Below are 12,023 nucleotides of genomic sequence, written 5' to 3'. Positions count from 1 at the left end.
TTTGGAAGTCAATGGCACAACCCAGGCAAATTTGGAAAAGACATTGATAACACAAAACAAATATTTGTAGCCTCGATTAGGTATCCAAATGAGAGACGTCGACTAAATCGGATTGCCATTGATGATCGATGCCATCCACTCGGGTGCAACGTCTGGAAATGTTCGTCGAATTGGTTTGTGTAAAGTGTACATGGCGTGTTCTTGTACTCATCATTGCACTTGAGTTAAACGTAGACTTTTCAGACGGGATTTGGCAGTTGGATACAATTTCTGAACTCCTACGCATCCCGCAGGATGGGATGGATCGTAGTAAATACTGGTTAACACCTCCATTTTTGTTACTAAATCACACACTCTTCACTGATGCAAATCTTTTTTTTTTCGTGTGGTATTTTCCTGGATAGTAATGCTTTGCGTGTCCGTCAAGTGATATGTGTCGAAGAGTAGAAGGATGTTTGAACAAGGGTAATCGGTTCTTGTTTCACTTCTGTATTTACTTTCTTTTTCTCTTTTTGGAAGAAGGGGTGGCCACCATCTTTCTAATCCATCTGGATGTATGTGGTGTTGTTAACTTGCATACTTTCTCTGGTGATGTTGTTAACATTTTCTGCCTTGGTCAATGTGGGTAGTGGTGAGACTTTTCATCAGGGTCCAGAAACCTTTCAAAGTCGGTTTAGCTGTTTCGTCTACAGCTTTCAGGTGGAATAGTTGCAATCGTTGCAATAGCTGACCGTACCATTGTGATTTTTCTCTTTCGGACAAGTCGTTACAATCCATCAACAATTTTAATACATGTTGTAAGTGGGACATCTCTGTCAAATTAGGATTGGTAGGCAAATGCGGGGTCCGTTGTTCTTGCCAACGATGGTATTTCATCCATCAATCGTAGGGCATAGAAGCCAGTTTTCGTCCTTCCATTCGATTCCAAAGGTCGCGTCTGAAATCGTTTCACTCCGGAGGTCATTTTTATCTTCTTGGTACTTTCATATTGGACCCATGGGTAAAATTCCTACCAACAGTCCTCCCAGCATGGCTCCTATCATTCCTTTGACAAGAAATCCGAGAAAAAAATCCATCCACCTCTCTGCAGCAGCATCTTTTTCTTTTTACTGATGGGTATTTTCTTTTTAACAATTTGGCAAAGAATGTGTTGATGTTTGTCTAAGCATTCTTTCTTCTTTCTTTAAGACAACATTCGTTCACGGTGATGACATCTTTGGAGACTGTTTGAATGGGTTGTTTTCGCATGGGTGAAGGAGCTTTGAACAGGAAAGACAACATGTCCCAATGTTTGGCTAAACAAGAGGGAAGTCCTTTCCTTATCTTTCATTTTTCATCCAGAGAGTAGTGTGCACTTATTTTAGGGGACATTTTTGGGCGTTCACGATCACAAAACACTGATCCACTGATCCCCATTCTTTACCGCAGGTCGTTTTTTATACCTGAATGATTCGCCTCTGGTTACCTTTACGTCGTATCAACTTCATGACAGGCATCACACATCGTGGAGGGGTTCGCAACGGACTAAATAGGGACAGTTCTTGCTTGGACGAAATCCAATAATCCCTGTAACATGTCGGATCTCTCTTGAACGTTTATTTTAGGTGCAGGTACTTTGTGAGCAGCTGATACTGCAGCTAAAGAGGAGGAGGGTGTCACCGCTGAAGGAGATGTTCCTTGAGACGATGGTGTCTATTATTTCATCAAACGAGGAAGAGTGGTTGTCATATTGGGCTTGGCTGCCATCACTAGCAACGGAGAAGTTGAATAACCTGAGGAAACTGGAGGCGCGGTCACAGTCGCTGTAGGTCATGGGATCTTGCGGGAAGAAGCTGTTTTTTGGCGTCTTTTCTGTGGGTTTTTCTTTTTCTTTTTCTGTTGGAATTTCGTTTTCTCTTGCTGTGACCTAGTCTTGAAACCAATGCTCTTTTTATTCTTTTGGGTGTGCTTGGCTTTTTGTGAGAGGCTTTATTCTTGGGGAGGACATTGTAGGCATTGGGATCCAATTTTAACAGGGAACGAATGATGACACCTGCTGTAGAACCGCTACCTCCAGGTTTCAAAACGATTTGCTTTTTATTTTGAGTGTCGATGCGAGGATCGACCAGTTGCGTCAAGTTTACTTTGTTTCTCTCAAACAAGCTTGAATGATGCCTTGCAGTAATTTACGTGATGTCGCCGTAAACCATCGAACGACTTTTTTGAGACTGGCTTTTAATATACGAGAACGTATTTTTAGATTTTTGTGCGACTGATGCCGTACAAGGTACGAATCATTTAGACCGAAATATAAGACCGAAGGGACGTCATGTTGACGATGTGTGAGACACACCCAAAGTGTACGAGGATTTTATATATGTTTTTGTTAAGTCGACGACAGGGGCGTGTACACGACGGGGCCTCCGTCGTGGCACCAGATGTGAAACAGATAATTACGAAATCGCAAAAAATCAGAGGTGGTGGGTTTTAAATCCACGAGTAAATAGGCGTGTGGGGTTTGAGTGTCATCGTCTTACGCATAAGTCAGTCATGGCGTTCCAAACTCTTTGGCTAACATTCGCACTTGCGATTTATCCCTAGGGCTTTTAAACAAGAGCACATAAAGAGCATTGAGACTGATGGTGCGATGGGCTTTACTTTGTTGAAACAAATTTCGGGTGATATAAATGATGCTAACATTACGATGATGCCCTTTGCGAGATTAGCAGTTTAATATCTTCTTCGTCTTTTCCTAACGTGTCGTCGAAAGTGACTAGATGAGTTTGAGTGGGGTCAGACTGGGGTCAGATACGATCCCGTCGTCTTCGCTATGGATGCCGTCCACAAATATGATGACATGATAATCAACTTGACTTTCTCTTAAGATTCTGAACGCTGATTGCCACTCTTTGTAACACCACACGATCCGTTGAGGTGAACGATCGATCAAATGATGTTTATGTTCGATCAAACGTTTGACAAGATGCAAGGCCTCTCAACTGGCACGATCTAACTTTTAGTCAATGACTTTAAAAATGGAGAAAGAGCAAGCAGTGAATGTCACTTTTGAAAAGAAGACAGACAAGACATGAGCTTGTATACTTTTTTTTCAGGACACGTTTATTGCGAATTAAAATTGAACAACACGAAAGACAAACGTACACAAAAGCCAAATGGTTATGTACAGCGATAAAATACACATCACAACGATCAAAGTGGAATATAAATAAGTTACTGTACAACATGCTTTTGGTTTTAAAAAAAAGGTGTTCCAGGGAAAGTGTGTAATATTCTGAGAATCGCAGTATTTGGTAGAGGTCCGCAGGTTGCCTGTCAGAATGACCTTCCAGGAATGTCCATGACAGACCTGTCCTGAAGAGAGTTGTTGTCCTCCGTGATGGGGTCTTCTTCTGTCACTGTCACTAACACAGGTTTAAAATTTACCTTTTTCACTGGACGTTTGAATGTAGGACCACAACTCTTGGTCTCTGTAGTTACAATGAACTATCGGTCTTGGACGTTTTCTCTTTTTATATCCTGACCTATATCGACGTGTCGGTAAGGCAATGTGAAGTGATTCGGAAGTTGCACTCGCTTCTGGTACACGATTTCATATACTGTTTCACAGGCCAACTGACGATTTAGTGTATGGGATAACACACAATCTTATGCGGTTCGCAGGTGGTCAGAATAAAGATTCCGTCCTATCCAGACTGTAAAGCTTCTTTCAGAACGCCAAAGTTAACCACTCGACTAATTCGATAATTGAGAGTCAATCATGGGCTCTTTCCTTTTTTGGCCCGGTATTCGTTGCTGTAATGTTTGGGACCGCCATTAGCAAAACTTATAATGTTTTCGTCCATGTGCTTGTCCGTCCAGGATCATAAACTGTCTCCATTGATGTCAGGGTGACGTTCACCCAGACGATTTAAAGCTTCGTACACGTATGCCACAATGATGACATTTCCAAATTAGTAGGCTTCTACATAGTCCAGTTCATCCTCGTAATTGACTAAGATCAAGTCCTCACGGAGTACGTCCACGTGTTTCATATATTTAGTTTTGTCGTGAATCATCTGGAAGTAGCTAAAGGTTCTGTAAAATATTCTGTCTTGGGGAAACACGGCGCTGTGCCATTTTGCCCCACAAGCGGCTTAACATAACTTTGTCAAATGCTCGCCTTCCTTCGTTTTTCTCCACCTTTTCTGAAGTGATGCATTCCTGCTCCCAATATTTTGCCTCGAATTTGTTTTGGTCTTAGGGAGTGTGGCACCAGGAAGGATAACCACAGGTATCTTGTTTCAGTTTCAAAAAGGCATCCACGTAATCTGCGAAAATAACTTTCTTAGTTTGGTCGCCCTTGTGGCACCGTTCTGTCTTGGGAAAGTGGTAAATTTCGTACACTTCTAACAGTCGGTATTCCAGGTCCAGAGTTTTGAACAATTCCACGCTGACCCACGTTCCCGTCAAGGGGCGTTTTCTACCTGGGTGTGCCGACAAGACTGGTCTTGATTGCACGTCTAGGCACAAGTACGGCACAAGGAAAACATCATTTCTCCTTTGCAGTGGTGAGATAAGCCGGAAGGGTACAAGTCTATTGGAGGAAAGGCTTGGCACTTGATTATTCCTTCGTATTGTCGAATGTTGTCCACGTCGATGTGTTCGGTCAGCAACTGCGGGTACCATACAGAAAAGTGATAATATTTGCACACGTAAGAATACAGCGAATACACTTACTCGTATTTAATTTCTTCTCCTTTCTCCTCGTTGGCTTGGGACAGCAAACAGGTGGCATTCTTTCGTCTTCATTACAAACTGTGCCATAGGTTCCGAGGATTGATTTTCAACGGTGATTGTATTCATGTTCCCTAATTTCCACAACTAGGTATCCTTGCTGTTCTAACTTCAAGCGACGCTGACAAGTGGCCTGGTACAAGACTTCCATGGTCCGTTGTAAAAACTGATTTTTCGTGCCACGTTGATGGTAGCAGATGAGACACCCGTGGAAAAAGCACCCATTAAACTCGTACACGAACTTGGGGTTTTCTAAGTCCCAGCCATCCACCAAATACCTTCCGATGGTCTTTTCGCATCCTTCATTGCAGACATGTTGGATCTATTTGTCTTTCTTATTGCACAAGTAATGTAGCCGGCGTAGGGTTATAACGTGTATTGACGTTTGACAAAATTGGTCATTAGAGGGCTTATGACAACCAGGGTGTTTTCAGGCTTGAATCGTTGGCGATACACTAAGGAAAACGCTTTGGTAATGGTGCTGGATTCTTCAAAGGGATCGATCCCTCCGTGCTCAAGGAATAATTCTCCAAATATTCCACAGCAACTCCGTAAAATGTCCACTTCGGAACGGCAATACTTTAACATTTATTCCTGAAGTCGAAGGGGTCTGAGGCGTGAGTCTGTTACCAAGCGTAGAAAGCTTTTCGTTGTTCGGTGCGTATGTTGTCGGGGTCGCAGTAGTGAGCCTCAGGCAAATGGGGTAGAATAACGTGTTGATTGAAAAAGTGCGAAAATAGCCTTTGGCCATTTCTGTCATTCCAAACGTTTTAGGCACTCGACTCAAAGGAATGGCCAAGTAACTCATCGAATCTTTAAACTGCACTTGTCCCACTTGCATGGAAATGATTTTGGCTCCGTTCAAAGTCACTTTAGGACGTTTGGTTCTTTGTTACGTATAGAATCTGAGATGAAATTGCATATCGTATCCCGAGAAATTGTTAGCCATCACCGTAGCATGGCATTTCGGGAATGACACAGAGTGTGTCTTTATATATCTCCGCTTGCTGTAACAGGATCTCTTCTTCTCTTTGTTGTTTGGCTCGGTCCGATCGTTGAATAGTTTTCCAGGCTCTTTTCCATTCTAACGTGTCGTTCTTGTCGGCATACGTTCGTCCCATCCCGATGGCACGGACAAATCGCATCTGGTCTTGAGGATTGTTAATTTGGACAAGGCTCGTTTTGGTGCTACGAAGGTCGTCTAAGAATAACACTTTTCTGCGTTATCCGGTTCCGTGGAGAAAAGACATATCCGGTTCCATGGCAGAAGAAACACGTAGGTCATGAATAGTGTCTCTTTTGCATCGGTGATGTGAAACTTGTCGTTGGATTGTTGCACTCGTTGAATCTTGTCGATAACTTTGGAAGGTGACAGTTCTGACGGGCTGCTAAACTCGATCCAAACGGGGACTTCAAACTGTCGTGATGAATGGAAAGTCTCAAGCGATCGACTTCTTTGACCAGAAAGTCGTTTCAGTGTGGGGAACAGAGAATCCCACACCTCGGTGATGAACTCTTCTGCTTCCTCCAACGGTACGTTGGAACTGAAATCTTTAAACTTCACACTGAATGTCTACGCCGGGCTCTACATTTTCTAGAGGAGCGCTTTTTTCTCTCGAATGTGGTAGTATTGTTCAGGGTTTACTGGTGACTGTGGTGGACTTTGGCTGGGTTTAGACTCTCCGGGTCTGGATTCTTGCTCACTCATGTCATCTTCAAACTCGCAGGCATGAAGTTGAGCCAAGACTCAGCTTCTGTGCGATGCGATAAATCTCGTTTCTGTCTCATATTTTTTCCTTTCTCCACGAAATGATGCGATTGTTTCATCTTGACTGCAAAACGTCAAATGACTACATTTTAAACGCAATGGGTCCCTTATATATTTATGTAAGACTAGTGTCTTCCATATATAAAGGGTCAGTGTCGCCCCTTCAAGTATTCATTTCACTCTCAAGCCGACCAGGACGAAGGAATAGCCAACACAGATCAAACCTCTGATCAGAGCTTTGCGAGGTATCGTACGAAAGTTATCTTCAGACAAGCCGACGGACTACTCCCCCTCATTTTGAGATAAAGGTCAAGATAATTGCTATATCTGTAAGAAGAAACGACCTTAGTATGCAACATGTGCAGACCGTGAAAAAAGCAAAACAGGTGTCAGAGAAGAGACAAAAGTCAAGTTACCTGTTATCACTGTAAAGAGAAAAGACATTGGTCTTCAGAATGCCCTTAGAAACAACAGGAACAAGAGGAAGAGAAAAGTTCAGAACAGGGAGAAGAAGCGGTACTGTCCCCAAAGGAAGAAATCAGACACGTCCAGTAAAAGAAAAAAGAGAAGAAAAGAAAACCAGACGAAAGTTAGGAAGAAGAGGAGCAAACACCCGTAAAAGTGAAAAAATTTAAAAGGAGAGTGAACTAAGGCCGAGAAGAAGCTCATGAACTTTTTAAAAGTTGTATTGTGTTGTGATATTGGATTGTATATTAGTACCAGAATAGACCAGACAGAAAACGTTAGTGTCTCTTGCTTTGCTTGGTTTTGATGTTTAGAAAAAGTAACTACACTCATGTATTCAAACATATCCATCATGGGGTAAAAAGGGATTTTGTGTTTAAATTGATTTTGGCAATCGAAATACTATATCTTTTCGAGAGAGGTTGGTGCTCTGAAAAAAACCGTTGGGTGTAATTTAAAAAAAATAAACAAATTCAGGAACGGGACGTAATCAGCGTTATCTTCCTTAAACCTTTGCCACGGCCAAGGCCTACTTCTGGACCTGCTCCTGTCGATGATGAATTTGGTAGAAATGACTAGGTTGGGTATCTCAGGCGTAATAACAGGGTTGGATTGTTTGGCTTGAGAAGGTCTTTTTCTCTTGGGTCATAATACAGAAGTCTGATGCATTTGTTTCAGACTCCTTAACTCTGCCAAAATGACTAAGTGTACCGTCACCGTTTGACTTTCATTGTCCTCCTTCTCTCCTAGACCTTGTTTCTTCTTTGCTGCTTCTTCTTCTTCTTCCTGTCGTTTCCTTCTTCTTGCCTCTTCTCCTTCTCACTGATGATATTGAAGAAGAAAACCTTGTTCTGTTTCTTTCTGCTGCTGTAAAATTTCCTCAAATCATCTTTCTGTCTCTGTTTAAAATCCTCTACGCTCGGTAAGGAAGGAGAAGGTGGTGAAGGTACTCGTATCGGAACAAATTCTTGCGAAGAAGAGAGAAAATCGACTTAATCCCGATTAAAATCCGTCTCTTCTGGAAGTAGGCCTGTGTTGACTTTGGTAGCCACTGCTATGCCATCGCTTATCGTCTCCACGGCCGGTGCATCCCAATTCATTGTCTTCAACAATACAATACATACAACAACCCCACTTTCCCATGTCGCTGTACAGTCCCAATATTCCCCATGTTCGATTCCCCTTGTCGCTAGAATTGCCCAGTGTGATCTGAAAAGTCTTGTCGCTATATGGTCCCAAGGGTGGTGGTGTCTGTAATGTATTTTCCCATTGTTAATATATCGTCCCTTTTAACTACTAATAACTACCAGCGCATAATGTGCCTGCATATCTGGGTCTGTGCAGTTTGTACTTGGAATAATAAGTAGAACAAAGAACTTTTACTATGATCTGCCAGCTCATTATAGGACGGCAGATCAAAGCCTATGATATTTGCAGTTGGATCCGACATATAGCTGAGTACATGCAGTTCTTAAGAAACTATAAAGATTACCTAACGCTTTATTTTGAATATATAAAGAATTATAACCATTTTTTCTCAAGTTGCGCCCCCGATATTAATAGCTAAGATTTTGATGATTCCACTGGAACCTTACCTGTTCTACGTTAGCGGGTTTTCGGCCTTCTGTTGTTTGGGAATTGTCTTTTCTAAAGATTGAACCCAACCGTTGACAGAGTTCATCGATTTTTTCGTGAAAGGGATATTTTCCACTGAAGTCAATAAATTTTCTTCCAGTGATCACCATTGCAAGCCATCCATCCCGTTTGTAATCTCCGTCCATCCTTAGTGGAATTATTTCCTTTCTTTCTTCAAAAGCATATTCAGCTTCTGAAAAGTACATACTCTCTTTATTCAAACATATTTATTTGTATTAACTTGAGGTTATATATAGTCACTTATTTCACGATCGTATCCTTGAAAGCATGTATATTTCTAATATTAATGAAGTACGAATCCTAATTGAGTGAGTACAAGAATATGTGAAAATAAAATCTCACATACACACATCCGCAACAAAAATGTATTGCCCATCTCTCACCAGACAATGGTCATAAATTAAATAACAGAAACAAGTAAAACTAACGAGTTTTGTTAAACTTAACACAAGATTTTAATGTCAAAGTTTATCAAATGAAACTTTAAGAGGCAGTACAGTATTATGAATGAATTTCATATTTCCCAAAATGTTTTACACAAGTCCAAAAGAATCGAATGTTCGGAATGAATTCCAGACCTTCGAATGTACTTGTGTGATAACAGTACAGATGTATCGCAATGGTATTATTCAGAAATATTTTGATTAATTTCCCAATAGTCCCAACATAATATTTTTGCCTGATAAGCATTATCTGATTCCAGTGAATTATTACAACAGATGCCTCCTCTCAAATTGTATCTACACACAACATTAAACGCATCAGCAGAATGATATTAAAAGAAACTATACTAAATACCAATCCAAAAAAGAAATAAGAACAAATGAAAAGCTCAGTTCTCTCCTTACATACATGCATACGGTCCCAAACCGCAATTTTCTCCTACTAACTACGTGACATTTCTCCATATATAACCATATTGTAGAATCCACTTGGCATACCTATCCAACGGGAAATAACCCCAACTCCGTAAAGAGGTTTATTATTAAACATATATTTACATCTCCTATGCAATCCTTTTGCTAAACGTGACATGCAGCATAGATACAGTCACGTACCAAAAGTTAAACAAAATACAGATATACATATTACATTGAAAACTATGACAATGTAAAGATGTGGCACAATATGATCACATTTCACGTAATCGCGAATGAATAAATTACCGTTTCTAACATGCAATAATTTTGATTCAATCAGGCGTATTTTTAATGTTCTTATATTAAGTTTCAGCTCCGTGTCCAAAGCCCTTGTCGGACAACTAAAATAAACAGCGACGATGTAGGAAATATGAGACATCATATTAGCAGGGATAAGGGTCATAATAAATTAGAATTAATAAATCTTATACGTCTAATCCCTTCTGCTTAATTCTCTGGAACTTAATCGTTAATGCAGATTTCCGTACTTGATTTACCTTGCATGTTGAACGCGTAGGTAGAGGGTTTAATCCACAATTATTTTAATCTTTTTATTTCGTCCTAAACGTTTGCTTAAACAGTTAACTTACATTTGTGCCAGCAATCGTGGTTCAGTATTGTAGTAAAGATGTCTTAAATACTGATCTTTCCATTCACTGGAAATGACAGGATAGCAGTCGGTAAATATGTAATGCTTCAACAAGTGTGGCTGTGCGTAATCAAAATCCAGGCTGGCAACTCAACAATAACAGGAAACCAACAATTTGCAACGTTTGTTTAATCCTCTGAACCGTATATGTTATGTCAGGTACATGTTAGAGTTTTCCAGTGGTTGTTAAAGAAGAGATGGTTCATACACTAATGCGCTTTACAGGTAACTTCATTTATCGCGAATTATATCTTTTTCCTTGAATAAATGAAAACATCTTGCAAAAGTTACTAGATCACTTAGTTTCATTGTACATTTAGAAGAATGCAAAGTTTCCTAATTACACACATCAAATGCGTGATTTTTACCTTATTTATAAATCAGTTTTAACAATATAGCTCTCAAGATTGACGATGTTTATCTGGATATGAACATCTTTCAAAGTTATCGATAATGTTTATCTGTTCCACAATATGACAGAATATTTATTTTGACACATTGGAAATAACTAATCAAATTTGTGTTTTTTACTGTTTTTTTTTATAACCCAACCATCTTTGAAGACAAATTTGTTCCATCAAGCCTCGTAAACAATATCTCATAATTTTTGTTTTCATTCTGTCCACAAGAACGATTTCATTGCAGTCATGTGATTAAGCATTATATAAAAGTGTGTATATATATATATATATATATATATATATATATATATATATATATATATATATATATATATATGTGTGTGTGTGTGTGTGTGTGTGTGTGTGCAATAAACTGACAAGAAATAGTGAACAGTGCGAAACTAGTATCTAGCTATCTAGCTAGCTGATCGCTATCGACTCCTTAATGAGTCTTTTTCAAAGGCAAATGCAAAACATAGACAAGACAAACAAATAAAAGAGAAAAAGTGGTTATGTTTACGAAATTTTACATGGCTGTTTCTACAGGAATTCAACTTTTAACTATGTTATGTGTCAACTAGTTTATTTCAGCTTGTTCCTGATACTGGGAAATATTTGTATTGACCTAGAAATTGATGAGCCATAACGACATCTGTTATTTTATGTAAATTTATGTAAATGCAGGTTATTATAGTAGTCATAGGCTATTAAGCGAATTTAGATAATTATTTAAAAGAAAATGTGTCTGCTGTAAAAGATAACTGTATGTGTGCATGGTTGTCTTTTTCTAGTCTTGTTTGTTTAAACCGCTTGGTTTCAATGTTCTGAAGCGGCGTATCCAGCAAGATTCTTTTCTTTCCTGGTTTGGGGATTCCATTTGGGGATGTGAGCAATTGCAATAAGTATTATATCACTGAAAGTGTGGCTAGGGGAGGAGAAGTGTTCTGCGACCGGGCTTCTGTACAACTTTGCCATCCAACCAGATCTATGAAGGTTGATTCCATTATTATAATCAATGCCTCAAATATTGACACAGTTACCCGAACATAGCAGAATTTTAGTCGGCAATAATATGAGATAAATCTGGGAAGAAAACTCAGTGCATCCCTACAAAAAAAGAAAAACATTGAACCAAGCAAAAAACGAAACATAAAACATTATCACTATCTAAAGGTTTGGAAGATATTTTATGCGACAAGTTGCTTCCGGTAGATCTGGATCTTACTGATCCTGAAAGAGCTATAAAAATGATTAACAAGACAAGTGCAGCTTGATATTAGTGTACTTTTTTGTGCCTTCAGTTAATACTGATGTACCATTGTGTGTCTTCAATTGATATTATTGTACGGATTTGTGTCTGAAATCTATATTAAAGTACAGTGTAAATGATC

General features: G+C 39.6%; 1 protein-coding gene across 2 annotated transcripts in view; it reads right to left on the bottom strand.

Moving 5' to 3' along the window:
• LOC149783553 (uncharacterized) overlaps nucleotides 1–12,023 on the bottom strand; it is an 85,813-nt gene that overhangs the window by 28,129 nt on the left and 45,661 nt on the right. For both annotated transcript variants that reach the window (XM_089931820.1, XM_089931819.1), the window contains exon 7: nucleotides 8,602–8,834. In XM_089931820.1, the coding sequence (XP_089787946.1) occupies nucleotides 8,602–8,834 (233 nt within the window). The remainder of the gene's footprint in view (nucleotides 1–8,601; nucleotides 8,835–12,023) is intronic.

Source organism: Sinohyriopsis cumingii, chromosome 14, assembly GCF_028554795.1.
Source record: "Sinohyriopsis cumingii isolate HCF-2022 chromosome 14, ASM2855479v2, whole genome shotgun sequence".
Lineage (NCBI taxonomy): Eukaryota > Metazoa > Mollusca > Bivalvia > Unionida > Unionidae > Sinohyriopsis > Sinohyriopsis cumingii.
Note: the sequence above shows the minus strand (reverse complement) of the source record. Positions and strands in the feature narration are given on the sequence as shown.